General features: G+C 41.8%; 1 protein-coding gene across 1 annotated transcript in view; it reads left to right on the top strand.

Annotated features, from left to right (window-relative positions):
* Positions 1-788: 788 nt before the first annotated feature.
* Positions 789-16329, top strand: part of itga9 (integrin, alpha 9) — a 48765-nt gene continuing 33224 nt past the window's right edge. The window contains exons 1-14 of the mRNA XM_063491245.1: positions 789-1204; positions 1482-1609; positions 3713-3819; positions 5981-6104; positions 8036-8103; positions 11006-11135; positions 11222-11307; positions 11390-11452; positions 11812-11949; positions 12297-12402; positions 13707-13801; positions 14181-14271; positions 14575-14620; positions 14755-14909. Of these exons, the coding sequence (XP_063347315.1) occupies positions 1017-1204; positions 1482-1609; positions 3713-3819; positions 5981-6104; positions 8036-8103; positions 11006-11135; positions 11222-11307; positions 11390-11452; positions 11812-11949; positions 12297-12402; positions 13707-13801; positions 14181-14271; positions 14575-14620; positions 14755-14909 (1525 nt within the window). The 5' untranslated portion in view covers positions 789-1016. The remainder of the gene's footprint in view (positions 1205-1481; positions 1610-3712; positions 3820-5980; positions 6105-8035; positions 8104-11005; positions 11136-11221; positions 11308-11389; positions 11453-11811; positions 11950-12296; positions 12403-13706; positions 13802-14180; positions 14272-14574; positions 14621-14754; positions 14910-16329) is intronic.

Genomic DNA, 16329 nt, shown 5'->3' on the forward strand with positions numbered 1-16329 from the left:
GTGTAGAGTTCTCAACATGCAAAGCAGTGAATACATAAAAATAGGAGCAGAGTGCAGAAAACAAGTTTACAGACCCAGCTTGTAACAACAGCTGGATACAGAGGTCAGTTTATCAGTATATATGCTGATTGGACATACTGTTTGTTAATCTGTATATGTATCTAAAAGCCTGTTGCACAAGTAATGCACTGCAAAACAGCAGTTCCCAGACTAGTGTAGATAAAACTGATAAATGAAAGAAATGCAGAAAAGATGTGTTAAAATGATTTTTCCAGATGATTCTTCAGTCTTTGCGTTTTCTTTTTCTTTTCTTTGACTTTTGAGTTCAGTTTGAGTTTGAATGATTTTAATAAAGAAGTAACAGTCAATAAGATGGAAATGAAACCTGTAACTTTTGAAAAATGATGAAGCTGTCACTGTTCATCGTGACTGGAAAACGTCAGGGGGCAGCAGTGCGCCCTCATCCCTCGGTTTTGGAGAATCCAAAGCCCCCCAGAGCCCACGGGTGAAATGTGATGCTTTCTAAACCATTCTCGTTTCTCCGTGACCACGTTACCAGCGTCCGTGGACCACAGTAAGAAAAAAAAACTCATTCCGGCTGCTCCTTTCACGCTAAAACCTCGACTTTTCTTCAAACGTTAGAACGGTGATTAAACCAAACAGAGATGCTCTTATTTTAAGTAGAACTTCCCTTACTTCCAGGAAATCTCTCGCTAACTTGACAGCTGACTGCATTTATCTCAGCGACAGCCAGCCTGCGAGCGAGAACTTCCTCAGACTGACACAGAATGGAGAGAAGCTGACGCACCGTTATTTACCGGAACGTTAACTTTTCCGTTGCGACTCTTTCCTCATGCCATCACAGTCTACATGCTCTGCAAGACCCGGAAAATACTTGAAAGATAGCTTATAACAGTTTGCCCACTGAAGAGCTCACTACTCCTTATTGGCTTTTTCTTTCCCTCACTTTTATTGTTATTTTTATTTTTTGGGAAACTACTGCGTTATTACGCACGATGCGCAAAGGGATGGCTCCTCCGCGGAGATACAGGACGGGAGTACGAAATGTTTTTTATGTTTATCTCTCCATTTCAATGGCTTATTCTTACAACATAGACTTAGAACATCCTTTGGTGTTCCGCGGACCAAATTCTAGTTTTTTCGGCTATTCTGTGCTGGAGCATTATCACGACAACACACGCTGGTGAGTCCCATTTTGCATTTTCCGACAATGATGCAACGGATTTGTGTTTTTGTCGTCAAAGTTTAAATGTCTCTTGAGCCCAACTTGCATCCACACCCAGATACTTAAAAGTACTTGTAACAGCCCGCACTATTTGCATTCCAAAGCCACTGCCTGCAATAGGATTTCCCATTTTTAGGTGTCAGTAATGTATTAAAGAGATGTATGTTAAAGTGTTTAGGGGGGTTTAAAAAAAGCATAACTGTGTCCTTCCTCTCATTTCTTGTCGTGGATGCAGGGTAATAGTCGGGGCACCAAAGGCAAACTCTTCCTACAGTAGCTCTGTGCACTCTCCCGGAGCTCTATATAAGTGTCGAGTTCACAGCAACCCTGATCGCCGCTGCACAGAGATGGATCTGGGAAGAGGTCAGTCACACAAACCCACAGCATCCATACAAACACCACATATTAATGCTGAAGCAGGCAATGCATTCGGTCATACACACGCACAGGTTATAGTAAAATCGTTTATTTTATAATTTTAAAAAAAGTCTACTACCTGCTGCTCCACCCTGGTGCTGTCCTCCTGCTACTTCTTCATCATGTATTGCATAAACTCCACCAGGCCTCTGTTTAGTTTAACCAGAATAACGAAGTCGCATAGTGCTGCTAACACTGTGCGCTGTTGTGCTTTTAGTCCATAACCTAATATATCGAGACATGCAAAAAAAAAAAAAAAAACAAAGACAAGGGGGTTCTGTGTGCAGAGGTGTATAAATATTTTGATAAATATGATTTATGCCTTTGCTAATATTTTCCAAGCAAGTGAGCCAAAAACTGGAGCTTCGACCCCCACCCCCCATCCCCCCTCCTGCTCTGTTCTTGTGGTTAAGAAAGACGGGGTGCATGCATGGCTTCAGTATGAACCCCATTCTTGGTCACTGTGTAACCAAAATATATCTACATATGACTGAAACACAGTGACACAGAGAAACTCTTCTGTGTTCCCAATTTACTGGATTCATTGTTGAAATGAAGAATAATGCTTACAACTGATATGCAACATAGATATTTATCTTTTTGTAACTTTATTCTCCTGCTGATGTTAATTTGCTTACTCTGGAGCCATGATCCTTATGATGTGCTTGTTCAGGATTTCAAGCCTCTAATGCCAATAAAGTATTCAGATTACTGGGGGGGGGGTTATCATAAACTCTTTTGCTTTTATATTAAGCCGCATGTCCTCTTGATTTTTCCATTCAAAGTTTGAGTTCCTATTTCTGTGCTGATGGTTCCGGAACCTGCTAACTTTTAAGACTGACCAAATTGTCAATGAATTTTGTAAACATGTTATAATTAATAAATGAAAGCAAGCAGTACTGGGTGTGATCAGTCTTTAACTTTAAAGCAAAACACCAGCTCTCCTCAATAAACTTGAGGTAAAAGGCTTTCTTAAGTTATTTTACCGACACTGGCTGCTTTTTAACTCATTTTCATTCTTCTTGCACCTGACTGTGTTTTTGTTTTTTTTACTTGTTGAACCACTTCTACACTGAGCTATGAACCACTCAAGCATAAAAAGGCACCTAACTCAGGAGATGAATCAGTGCTGTGTCTGTACATCGCATGCAGCTTATCAAAGAACCCATTTTAAAGTGTATCTTTTAATAACTTGTTTCAATGTTTCAATAAATGTTGAACCTATTTCTCATTTTCCTCATAAAAATGTAAAAAGAAAAAGAAGGGCGACTTGAGACTTTTGCGTTTTTGAGTAGTGAGGGTCATTCCGAACATCTTAGAGGACTCGCCAAAGTTCTTCTGTGGATTTAGGCTTTCTCGTCATGACAGCCTAAATCCATGTAATCCCAAGCTGACTTGGGATGTTGAGATCAGAGGCGTGTGGAGACCATACCATGTGCTGGTAGATGTTGCTGGTGAAGACAGATCTTTGTGACTCTGAGTGCACGCCTGCGGTTGCCATGCTGTAGAATGAATCTGGGACCAATCTGACGCCTCACCAGTGATAGCCAAGGATAAGAATCGAAATAGTGCCTGAAACCTTTGCACGTGACTGTTTCTTGGTTAGAAAGCTCATTCAGAGATCTGGAGCTGCGGCAGTCAATGGATCAGATAGTCACTTCAAAGGAAATTGAACTGCAACAGTTGACGAATTAATCATTTGATTGTTCAAGCACTGCAAATTTGGGGATTTGTTTACCGTCTGTGCTTCCACGTCATAATGACCTTGAGTATTGTAACATTACCGGTCGATTAAGAAAATAATGAAAATAGTCAATGGTATTGAGTGTACCATCTGTAGAGGAATCATTGTTAAATATGCTAGACTCAGACTTTTTTTCCATCTCCAGTTTTTGAAACGGTCAGCTGTGTGATAATCACTTGCTGAATCTGCAGAAAGTGAAGAGTAAATACCGGATCTCTAAAAGCTGACAAGTGACAAGTTGCCCACTCCAAAAGGTCCTCCCTCCTGTGACTCAATGTCTGCAAACTGCTCTCATTGTCTTTCAGGAAACAGGCATAGAGAGTCGTGTGGGAAGACTTGCCAAGGAGACAGAGATGATGAGTGGATGGGGGTCAGCCTGGCCCGCCAGGACAGCACCAACGGCAAAATCCTGGTGAGCAGAGGGACATAACACAACAGTCGTTTCTGCAAATTGTTTAATTCAAGCCATGTTGTAAAAACAGCCCCAATTATGCCAGCATCATTGTAACAAATGTCTCACCATTAACCACACTGTTACACCACAGCTGCTCTCACCACTGCAGTCTTCCTTAAGAGGAGACAACTCCTTCTTTCTGTGTGCTTGTTACATTCTTACTAACTTTGAGTGCCATAAATTTAAAAAAAGAAAAAAGAAAAGAAGAATTTAAATAATGAATCGGAATGATTTTCTATTCAAAAGTGGAGTAACATCAGCTGGAATTGACTGTGTGGTTACATAATTCTGTGAAACATTCACCTCGTGTGTGGAGCTGGAAGAGTCACTGGAACAGGGTTTTTTTTAAAAATAAAAAAAGCAGACTGTTAGATAAAACAAAAGAAAGGAGAACCTGGTTTAGAGGATTCAAATGGTGCTAATCCCAGGGGCGCTTTGCTAAGTGTTTGCACAGAGATCATAGGGCAGCTGGCAAAGTTTGTTTAGGCTTCAGCCCCTCTGCGGCGGTCCCATCCAAGGGCGGCCTTTCATTAAATATTAACCCCCCGCCTCCTGCGGTGGGCAGCGCGGAAACTAGTGGCAATGCAGGAGAGTTTGAAGGCGTCAGGTGGGTGGGCAGCTCTCTCATGTTTGAATATCTGTTGCTCAAAGACATCCCGATGACTTTTCATCCATCCAAACCTCTCTGGTCCAATTCTTTAATACCTCACTGGAATGTACTGGCACAATTTTCAAACCAATACCTTTGGCTTTACCCATCAGTGAAAATGTGAAGACTTCTTGGAGCTGTCAGCGTTGGGAATTTGAGCTTAGCGTTGTATAACAACACACCGAGTAGCTGCACACTCTCTGGCCATTAGGTCGAGCCTTATGATAAAATAAAGGTGGTGGCTTTCCAGAGCCACGTGTTGCTGGGCCTCTTTTTTTTTCCTTTTTTCTTTTTTTAAAAAATCTCATCTGAATGAACTCATGAAGGGAAACGGCTGTTTGGCAGATGTGTACAGTGGTGATTTCATCTGCACTTTCAGTGGAGGCCTTTTTGTTTGTGACCAGCGAGGTCTTTTAAAACTGAACAGGAACATGACAACAGCACAGATTCCATACTCCAAACATTAAATTCTCAGTTGCTGCGGAGCGTGTCAGCTGCCTTTTTGCTATGTTTATATCAGCTGATGGATCTTAAAAAAGAAAAAAAAATCTGCTTCTACTCAAGAGGGAGAGTTTATACTGATATTGTTACTTCTGTTGGCCAAGTTTTCCTTTGAAACACAAGGGTTTTTCAACATAGCATCTTGCTTCCAGACAGTCATCTGATGCGTTTTGTATGCCCACAATCTGCCAAGCTCTTGTTTTCACTGAGACTGGCTATGTGTGTTTTTGGAGTTAGGGAGGGTGGGTTCTTTTGGGGAGGGAAATGAAGTGGACTCTGTGTGCACAGAGGCATCCAAAGCTGTCCCTAGAGCCACAGGGGCTCCACCACCATTCCCCCCAGGGTCCTAAATTATTACCACATTTACACATTTATGTGGCCTCTTTTGTGCAAAATTTGTAAAAATCTGCTCTGTATTCCTTTTCCTTTGCTTACCAAACACTTGGCTGTTATATTTTTGAAAAACACAGTGGAAAGTATTGTTTGGAGAATTACCCCCTGTCCGTTTGTGCACTCCACGTTTCCACTGCAGTGTAATGCAGGAGAAGTTTGCTTCTTTGTCTTTTGATCCGCTTTATTTTTTCGCTGCGTCTGCTTTTCTGAACTTTTGGCCTCTCTGTCTCTCTCACTCGCAAAAACCCGGAGGAGCCGTCCTGAAATTAAAACTTTTAAAACGAACGTTCATTGATGTGAACATTTTCTCGCTTGAGCGTTCAAATGCTGCATGGGAAAGACAGATCTCGAGATATTCACACCACAGACCATGGCTGTTATGGTCAGGGTTATGGATGGGCTTTAATTCCCCCTCTCATTGACAATCATTTGACAGCCACAGAGACGCGCTGACTCCAGGCCGGCGAGAAAAAGGGGGCTTCAGTCGTTGCTGCTGATCAACGCCTGCCTGGAGTTTGAGCTGTTTGTGTTTACGGAAATGCGTATGTGTTGTTCACTCATGCTTTTCTCTCACAGGCTTGTGCTCACCGCTGGAAAAACGTCTTCTACGAGTCAGAGCATATCCTTCCGCATGGATACTGCTCCATCATTCCCCCAACGCTCCAGCGTGGGACAAAAGCACTTATCCCCTGTTATGAAGGTACAGTACAAGCAAAATCACAGCACTCATGTTGTTGGGGCTTTTCTTTATTTTAAATCATTCTGAATTGGGGCGAGAGAGCTTGTCACTGAATTCCAGCAGCTTAATCAACTAAATCTATCTAAAATTAAAGCGTAGACTTTGGTTATGACCTTAGCGTGTTCCATCATTTTTTTGTGTCTGGAAAGTACCAGAAAAACAACCCTGAAAGCCACTCAGAAAGTCCAGACCTTTGCCAATCTGCTGCCAAAACTGCATAAGTGTCTTGATATTTTTGCAACACAGTCTGGATCTGCACCAGCAATCAACCTGTTTCTCCTCAGCTAATGCTTCATTCCAAGTTTCATGAAAATCAGATTGGTAGCTTTTCATAACCCTGCTGAAAAAATGACTAACCAACCAATGGCGGAGGCACATGACCTTCTTGCTTGAGTTTATAAAATGTAGGTTTAATAATAAAGTCCAAGTATGGTTTTAGACTGCTCTTTACTTTTACTCTTGGCTCTTTATGATGACAAAAAGAGGAGGGAGGAATCCTATATCAGGGGCTTGTGAGGGGCAGCCAATCAAAGGAAAGGTGGCTCATAGGGAAAGAGAAGGGAGCTTGTTTCAAAGAGAGGCTGCACCAAGGCTTACTATAAATGGCTTACTATAAATGGTAAATGGCCTGTATTTATATAGCGCTTTTCTACTATAAGGTAAATACGGAATATTCTGAGCTGTCAATCATGTAAAGGTACGCTTATACACTTATAGTTAAAATGAAAATCAAGGTCTATATAAAAAACTGGTGAGGTCTGACCCATAGAGTGCCAGGGGACACTGAGACGGCAGAACTCAGTGGTGCCACAGCTAGTGAGATACTCTCTAGTTTTTATTCCAGATCCCTTTAATAATTTAATATCCCTTTAGATAATCCACACAGACTGTAGGACCCTGTAAGAGGCCCAGGCTCCCAGGTTTGGAATAACCGGTTTGTTTTGTTCGTCCTTTCCCTTTTACATATTTTCACGGCACATTATTTCCGTAGCCAGGAACGTCACTGTAAAAGCCCCACGTCTGCCTCTGATTTCTGATTGGTGTCCTGGCACCGGGGAACAGTAGTGGGCGAGCCCTAAAGTGTGATTTCTCTCCCTCAAGTTCAACTTTGGCAAGAGCCAGCTGCAGCTACGAAAGGACACCCAGTTTGCAAAGCCAAATATATGAGCATATGAGCATTTGACCAGTGGAAGTGCAGAGTTTATATTCTGTTTTGCACCACTTAGCCAAAGAAAATTATTTTCACAAAGGTATAGTGCTGGCAAATTTATTGAAGCGGTCTTGCGATGCAGATTTTGGCTTAACTTTGCCGAAATCAGGTGCTTTTAAGGAAAGATTTGCTCAAGTTAGAGAAATCCAATTTGTTATGATTGCAGTAAATCAAATCCATTTGTCCTGCAGGTTGTTTTAGTTCGGGCGCCCGCTACAACACTAAAAATGAAGTTCCATTTGAAAAATAATGTGCTGTAAAGCATTTAATGGCCACTCTTGTAAATGTGTTCTTCACATGTTTTGTTATGTGACTCAGAGCTTCTTATGAAAGCCTGGTTTACACCTTAATCATGCTCCCAGGTCAGGATTTCACTTCCTTTGGTGACTCATGTTGCCAGCAGTTGCGGGGAGAGAGGCCAGTCACACTTTGCATGGGACCGTATTTACAGTGCATTTTGTGCCGATCCAAGCTCAATATTTTCGTAGCCTGAGAGCGCATGTGAGAGGTCGTTTCATTGAATGTGGTGTTGCACCCCTTCTTTCAGTCTGCTTTCTGCCCCCAGACTCTTCTTGGATGGGACCGGGACTTTGACTAGCTCCATATGGAATGCAGGAAAAACTCCAGTAAACGCTGGCTCAGGCACACAGTGAAATAATTTGTGGTTTGTTTTCTCTTACAGACTATAAGCAGAAGTATGGGGAAGAGCATGGCTCGTGCCAAGCTGGGATAGCGGGAGTTTTTACGGAGGTCAGTAACAGTGCTTGTTCATCTTTGTGAAGTCCCCCGGTTTCTGTCAGGTTGACACAGAGATAGTGTTTCTTCTCACTGTTTGGTAAATTTCTATATTTCATCGCATCGCCACATGTTTAAAAGGCTCTTTGAAGCAGTCTTGCTTGAAATTATGATCTTTTTCCCTTCGCTCGCCTCTCTGTCACTTTGATGCCTTGTTTTGTATTGACACGGGATGTCATCCATGATCGCGTATAACCTTCTCAGCGGTAGCATCACATCCTCCTTTATAGAAGACTTGGGTGTGGTCCAAATTCTATACTCAGATAAATACATTCATATCAAAACCACCAGTGCTCTGCTGACAATTGTAAGCTAATGTTTTCAGAGATAGCAGATAGGTAGGAAAGGATGTGGCGGCCTCACGTGACCTCTGGTGTGGTTCCACGAGATAAAACGTTAAAGAAAATATGAGTTTCCTTTTCTCCGTGGCTTTGATGCTCTTGTCTTGCCTTGCTTTGTATTGACACGATATCATTCATGATCGTGTATTACCTTTGTGTATCTTACAAATACCTATTGTTCTCCCAAACATATCTTTTCTAACTGAGCTCTCAAAGTGCTTTTTTTCCTACATTTTTTTTTACCTCTTTCACCCAATCACACTCACATTCATACAAGCGCTCTTTTCTATACCTTTGTCACATTTGCACACACGCTCCAATTCATCAGAAACAACTTGGGGTTAAGTATTTTGCCCAGGGATACTTCAAGGTGCAGACTGGTATAGCTGGGGAATCAATCCACCGGTCTTCCAACTGGTGGATGCTGCACTTTCACACAGCTGCCCCATTGAACTGAGTCAGTGAAGCGCCTGAGTGGAGTTGGTGAGAGGAAGTGCAAATAGATTAACTCTTACATGCATCTTAGCAGAACTGTAGTGTGACAGGGGAAAAGATGCATTTGAGGGATTCATTAAAAATTGAAAAATGTATTTTGTAACCAGTTTAGGACTCTCGTTTTCAGTGCATGTGCAGGATAAGTCTTTCCTGTGAGCCATGTGTTCCTCAAAGGTTCTTTTGATGTCTCAGATTACAGTTAAGCTTAATTTGGAACATACAGTAATGTACAGTAGACCGTAAATGACTTAAAATGTGTCCTTAGAGCACAGCTGTGGCCCTAGGCTAAAAAACATTTTCACTGGCAAGAAATTCATTACATATCATTTTTACACTTCTCCTTTATTTTAGCTATGCAAAATATTAGTTTAGCATCTGCGTAGCCTGTTACTATTATTAAACTCCAGTCATTTTCAGGTTTACCAGTGTGAGGATTTTCCTATTTGCTCCTGTTAGGAAAGGCAAAATAAATTACCTAGAGACATCACCTTTGGATTATGGAAAAAATGTGATGGACATTTTCCACTATTTGCTGCCATCTAACAGGCTTAAACGAATAAATAAACATGAACTCTAAATTTGTGCACTAGCTTTTTTATATACACATGAATGATAGACTCAAACACAGTCAAACCACATGCAGAACACATGGCTTTGTTTTAAAAAAAAGTTTGTTCTTTCATTTATACTGCACATTAGTGGTCCTGTAATATTTTGGTCTTGAGGATAACTATGAAAAGTGAAATGTTTATATTACTACATGATAAATATGTGAGTGTCGGCAATTTAAAACTTTAGAAAGACACAGAAGAAGGCCTAGAATGTACCTGATTATCGATTTTATTCATTTGCACACAGACACACACACACACACACACACACACACACACACACAATAACAAGCAATATCAGTATTGTCAATTCTCAAAAACATCACATGCTTCAGATTCTTTGATGTGTGTTCCAGAGCCACGTTGCAGAGCGTCAGATTCACAGATGGTTTCGGGGATCTTTCCGTTGTTCAAGTAAACCCCAATGTAAAATCGCCATAGATAAACTTCAAAGACCACTACAGGTTGCGAGCCTTCAGTGGAACTAAGGATTTTATTGTATGTGACATGCTTTTGTCCAAGTCATGGGCATGGAGAGGAGGATGCGATTAACTGCTTCTGTTTGCGCACTTTGTGTTATTGCAACAAGAGTGACTCCTTGGTTAAATCATTTGGATAAAAGGCAGCTATCTGCACCTCACGGGAGAGCTGGACAATAATACCATGTTGAATGATACCATGTTAAATAATATGGATAAAAAGCAGCTATCTGCTGCTCATAGGAGAGCTCTAAGTGACACCATGTTGGTTTCCACAATGAACCTAGTGTTTCCAAACCAAAGAGACTTCATCATCAAACCTTTTTTTTCACGGATGACCGACCTGAGTGTGGATCTGTTAAAGTGTTTGAACCCCCTACAAAGAATGTGAAGAATTTAAAGAAACGGTGTCCAACCGTTAAACCTTTATCCTTGTTTGAACCTTGGTCGGTACGCCTTGTGGTGCCCAGATGTTTGACACCACAGCACAGAGTGCATACCGCTGAGTAAGGTCCTCACTGTGTTTTTAATGTTGTTTGCACAAAAGGAGCGCGCTCGGTGCTAACTTCCCATCCTCCTTTACAACCGACTTGGGCGTAGTCCAAACAGAGCATCTTTATTGCCGTCCCGTTGTCAGCTTAAATGCCCGTGAACCGTTATGAGAAAAATCTTTGAGCAACTTCATTTCACAGCTTTTAGATTTCCTTTAGCTCCGAAGTCTCAATCGCAGCAAGGAAAGCTGATGCTCCTGCATGTGTGTTTAAGAACAGATAGTGAAAACCATTCTGTGGCTGTTGGTTAACCAGATGTTCACCCGACAGCGTTTTCCTTTTTATTCCTCCCCCTCTCTGCAGCAGGCTATTGCAGTGCACACAGGGGGTGAATCCCTGCCACTTTTATCTGCATGAATATGCGGCTGTCTCATTTTCAGGAGCTGGTGGTAATGGGTGCACCAGGGTCATACTACTGGACTGGGACGGTCAAGGTGTACAACCTGACTTCTGACTCCTTCTATAGCCTGAACAAAGACAACATTGACTCCCACAGATACAGCTACCTTGGTGAGAGCCGGTTAATGAGAATATAATGTTGAATGACATACATCAGGACAGAGGCGGCTGCAACTAATTATTGTCACTGTCTCCAGGCTATGCTGTGACTGCTGGACACTTCTCCTCTCCTAATGTAATAGACATCGCTGCAGGGGCTCCTCAGCACAGCGGCAGCGGAAAAGTAGTGCTTTCATCTTCATTTTCAGCCATTTGAAGTCCTTTTGTGTCGGTTGCTGAAGTGATTCTGTTTTTTGTTTTTTCAGGTTTATATTTTTAAAATTGATGGTGCATCTTTGGTGAAGAGTTTTCAAGCCTCAGGGAAAATGGTATGAGCATGAATGTGGTCTCGTATTGTTTCAGAGTTCTCTGACGGTCCCGGTGTGCCTGAGGAATCATTGAGTCTTTCAGACACACTGCTCTAACTGTTTTGTTGCCAGAAATACACTGTTTGAAAAAAAAAGGAGCACACTTGCCACAAACTACAGCCAGGGGGAGGCGGCTAATGTTTTTCATTCAGAGTAACTAAAAGAAATTCATGGTAGCTTGAAGCTGTGTTGATATTCCTTTAATATTGGTCCATAAAAGCAGAAATAATCCAGTTTAGATGTGAGTTATGTGTGAAATGAATGAACTGTTCGTGTTTCTGTGATCTGACCCATTGCTCTGTGGCTCACCTTGGTTCCAGATGGGCTCTTACTTTGGCTCCTCATTGTGTGCAGTTGATCTGAACCAGGACGGCCTGTCGGACCTGCTGGTGGGGGCACCAATGCACAGCCAGCTCAGGGATGAGGGCCAGGTGTCTGTGTACCTCAGCAGAGGCAACGTGAGTGGAAACTGGAGTCAGCAGGAACATGAGAGCATAGCTTGCAAATTTGTTTTATTATATTTCCATTATTATTTCCTGACTGTGGTTATCATATAATAAACAGTGGAGCGGGGTGAGATTCAGCAGTGGCGTTATTTAACCGCTCCTGTTTGTACACTTTATGTGTAAGAGTTATTGCAACAAGAGCGACTTCTTGGTTAAGTCATTTGGGTGAAAGGCTGCTATCTGCAGCGGTGGCCAAGGAATTTAATCAAATAAAAGCTGCAGTTGTGTAACTGCAGCTTTCTTTTTTTTCCTCTGCTGGATCTGGATATAAATTGTTCTCTTGGCTGATTCTGTTTTAGGGGGTCATGGAAGAAGATGGCGTGTTGACTGGCGATAGCGCTTTCAATGCACACTTTGGAGAATGCATTGCCGCAATCGGAGACATAGATGACGACGGCTATCAAGGTCGGTACAAAGCAATGTTTTTAAAGCTTTCTGCTTTGCAAATGAAAGATTTAATTATATGAAGCTTTTAGGTGAACTTCACCGACATGTGAAGCTGTAAACGAAAGAGAAACTTCACATCTGGGGTTTGTTTTGTTTTGTTTTGTTTTGTTTTTATAAAAATCTTTCATAGTCTTTTTAATGCTTAAACAATAGCTCAGAGGCTCAACCAAATAAGACATATCTGAACTCTCATCTGTCACTGCTGACAGATCAGAGCAAAGCTGTGAGCTTGCAAAATTCTCCAGTGGACCATTTATCTACAGTCTGAAGAATGACAAACACTTAGCTGCAGCGGTGCAGTTACACTGACATTGCTCTGACGTCATGAAACAAAGCCTTTTCCTCTGTCATGTAAAGGATAATGAAGTCACACAGTTTTTTCTCTTCCCTTCAGCTCACAAGCGAGCGATGGTCGCCCAGTAGGTGCGACAAAACCCCTCATTTCCACACACATTTTTTTTATTAATATGCTGTGGCAAGTAGAGAGTACTGCCCTCTCTCACCCTTTTGGGCACGGAGTCCCAAACCGAATCACCCACACGCACGCAGACACATACATTTATTCTGTCTGCTCTTCCCTCGCTTGGCTCTGCTCTGAAGGGCTCCACTTGGCTTCCATCTCACACTCCAAGCTGGAAGCTTCTGCCTGCCTGGTTTCATCTCCGTGTGAGATATGCCCGGAGGCTTGCAGCCTGGCACAGCATGTGTGAGTCTGCCGAGAAAGATGGCAGCTGGGAAGCATAACTCATCTTGTAACTCGTCACTCACTCGCCACAGACACACTCGCTGCCTGGCGGGCGATTATTTACAACCTAACTGCTGCCATTTAATTAGCAAGAACTACTGTAGACTCACACTGACGACTTCAAGACTTGAATTCAATCTCTGTAATGCTTCCTTAATAATTCTTTTATCATTTCTACTTCGCTGTGCTGCACCACATGGCGTAGAAGTGTTTTGGTTTGTAAAAGCAAGTTTATATGTGATTTTCTGCTGAAAAGGGCTAATGGGAGGGTGTTTCAGTGCTTGCCAGCACTTTATAGCCTTGTTTCCACTTTCTCAGAGGTCACACAAGTTTTATGGCCACTAACAACACTTAATTGTCTATCATGAGTCTTACAGTTAAAGCTTGTTTCCCAGGCACTGGCTAGCAGAAAGTAAACAGATGATTAATGAAAGCTTTTGTGCACTCATTCAGTTATTTATGTCTTCATTCATTTATTTTCACAGAAACACTTTTTGTGTATTATTTGTCTCCTCAGATGTAGCCATAGGAGCGCCCAAAGAGGATGAGTATGGAGGAGCGGTTTATATCTACCATGGGGACGCCACAGGAATAACCAAAAAATACTCAATGGTAAGGACTCGCAAATATAATTTGCTCTGATTTGAAGCAGCATCATTTTGTGACGTGCTTTCTCCTCATCTCCAGATTAATTAGCTTCTTTATAGCCTGATCAATGCATGGTAATGAAAATACATACTGAATGTGTGTATGTGTGCAACATGTGTAGGTTTCACAATACTTTTAGACCCAGAAATAAGACACAGCCATTTCCTCATGGGCTTGACGGTGGTGTATTTACCCAACCCTCATGAATCACAGCTATAGACTTGTTAGGAAAGGTTCATTTAAGTACAACAAAAAGAAAAAGGAAAACAAAAAACAGGAGAAGTGCTCATTTTTCCTTGTTGGCTCACATGTGTTATTTAAAGGCTGGTATCATGTGTTCCAGAAACTGTCTGGGCGCAGCGTAAACCCTGGTCTGCAGATGTTTGGCCAGTCCATCTCTGGCAATGTGGACATGGACGGTAATGGATACGCAGGTATGGTCATAACAGAGCTTCCCAGCCACACAAGAACATCAAAGCAAAATGAGAAACATAAAGTGAAAAAGGATGACATTTTTAAATATTTATCGTGGCTTTATCCTGTTATTGTCACGCAGTAACAGTTTCAGACTTGTGACTGAGGCATCTTGTTTACTGCATTCCACAGCTGACATGCAGACTGAGACAGCGTGACAATTAAAGAGCTCTGTGCATTGTTGTGGATTTGCAGGTGTCAAAAGCGCTGTCAGCAAATGTTGCATTAATGTCATATCTTCTTTATGTATTATTGCCTTGCAGATGTTACTATCGGAGCTTTCATGGCAGATAGCGTGGTGCTCCTGAGGTGAGTAATGGGATAATTCTCTCTGACACGGCAATATTTGTGAGAAGCAGAGTGCCACTTTATCCCACTTCAGAGTCATTTTAATGGTCAGTCTATCCCACACTGTGTTCCTGTGCTGGAATCTGTGGTCGTAGGTCGCGGCCTGTGATTACAGTGGATGTCTCCATCTTCCTGCCTGTCTCTATCAACATAACTGTGCCACAGTGCCACGAGAGCCAGCAGAACATGAACTGCTTCAACGTCACAGTCTGCATGCGTTTCAGAGGAAGACAGCTACCTGGACAAATAGGTAATGATGTGATGAAGCATGCGCAGCTGCCGCACCTTTCCGTAAAAGATTTAACCTGGACAGTAAGGTAGATAAGGAAAGAGATCCGTCAAAGACATCCATGTGAAGGTTAATAGTCTCCTCAGGTCTGTACACAAAGAATGAGAGGTGCTTAGCTTAGCCTAAAGAATGTAAGTACTACTGTAGTCAGTGTAAAAAACAAAAAAGTCTGCAAAGCCAAATGTCATAAAAATATAAAATTGTGGTTTTAAGGGAGTTATGTGCCAAAGTAATATCAGTATTTTGTTGTTGCTTAGTAACAACCGTTTCACATCCCTGCAGATATGTTCTTATCACCGCAAAAGTGAAATTCACATTCGTTAATGCAAATATGGAGCGCTGATTAAAATGACGTTGCTAACTCACCACACAGCAAGAGATCGTTCTGTATTTTGGTCACATCGATTTTGCCCCAGCTTCACCCGTTTAGGAGGCTTTTTTATTTCCATCCAGAGATCATAATTTTGTGTTATTATCTCAACATTTTGAGTTAGGTATCTCATAATTTCAGTTAGTAAGTTGAAATTTCGAGGTATCGTCTCCAAACTTTGAGTTATTATCTCAAATTTTAAAGTTTTGTATCTCAAAATTTTGATTTCCTCAGGAGTTTAAGTCAGTAAGTCAAAACCTTTAGATACCTAACCTGAAATCTTGAGATAAATTAAAATGTTAACATAATAATTTGAAATGTTATGATTGTAACTCAAAACTTTCAGATACCTAACTAGAGATTTTGATATACGAACTCAAAGTTTTGGGATAATAACCTGACATTTAGACTTATGAATGGCAAAGAAAAACATTCAGCAGCAAAAACAAGCTTTCACATTTTCCAGGAGAGCAAATCTGGAGAAAATTAACTTTGTTGGAGGCAAGTCTTTACTTAGAAGCACAGACTTTGTATGGCATGGTACAGATATGTTCCTGGTTACCTCTGCCAGTCTCATTCCCGGCTGGCAGACGTTCTGGGTTATCAATTGAATCCAATCGAATGCCATTCGCGGCAGTAACACACGCTTCAAGCAGAGGCTCCAGCCCTCCATTCCAGACCTAACCATAACCTTAACCCTATCACGTAAAGTTTTCCAAAGCGATTCATGATCAGAGCGTAAAAGATATTTACATGTATAGATTCACTCCATCCAGCTCTCATGCCTCCGAACACGTAACATACCTACGATTTGTCACATGCTATTCATCCCACATGTTACGCGTTGGGATGAGAACGTGTTGGCCAGTAGCATCACATGACGCACAACCACATCAACTTTGTCAGTTGATCTCTGCAGAGAGGGGATAACATCACACAATTTTCCAAACCACACCTACTCCTAAGACAGGAAGTGTTTACCACTTTATACCACACATTACATACCATCAT

Source organism: Pelmatolapia mariae, linkage group LG13 (genome assembly GCF_036321145.2).
Source record: "Pelmatolapia mariae isolate MD_Pm_ZW linkage group LG13, Pm_UMD_F_2, whole genome shotgun sequence".
Taxonomy (NCBI): domain Eukaryota; kingdom Metazoa; phylum Chordata; class Actinopteri; order Cichliformes; family Cichlidae; genus Pelmatolapia; species Pelmatolapia mariae.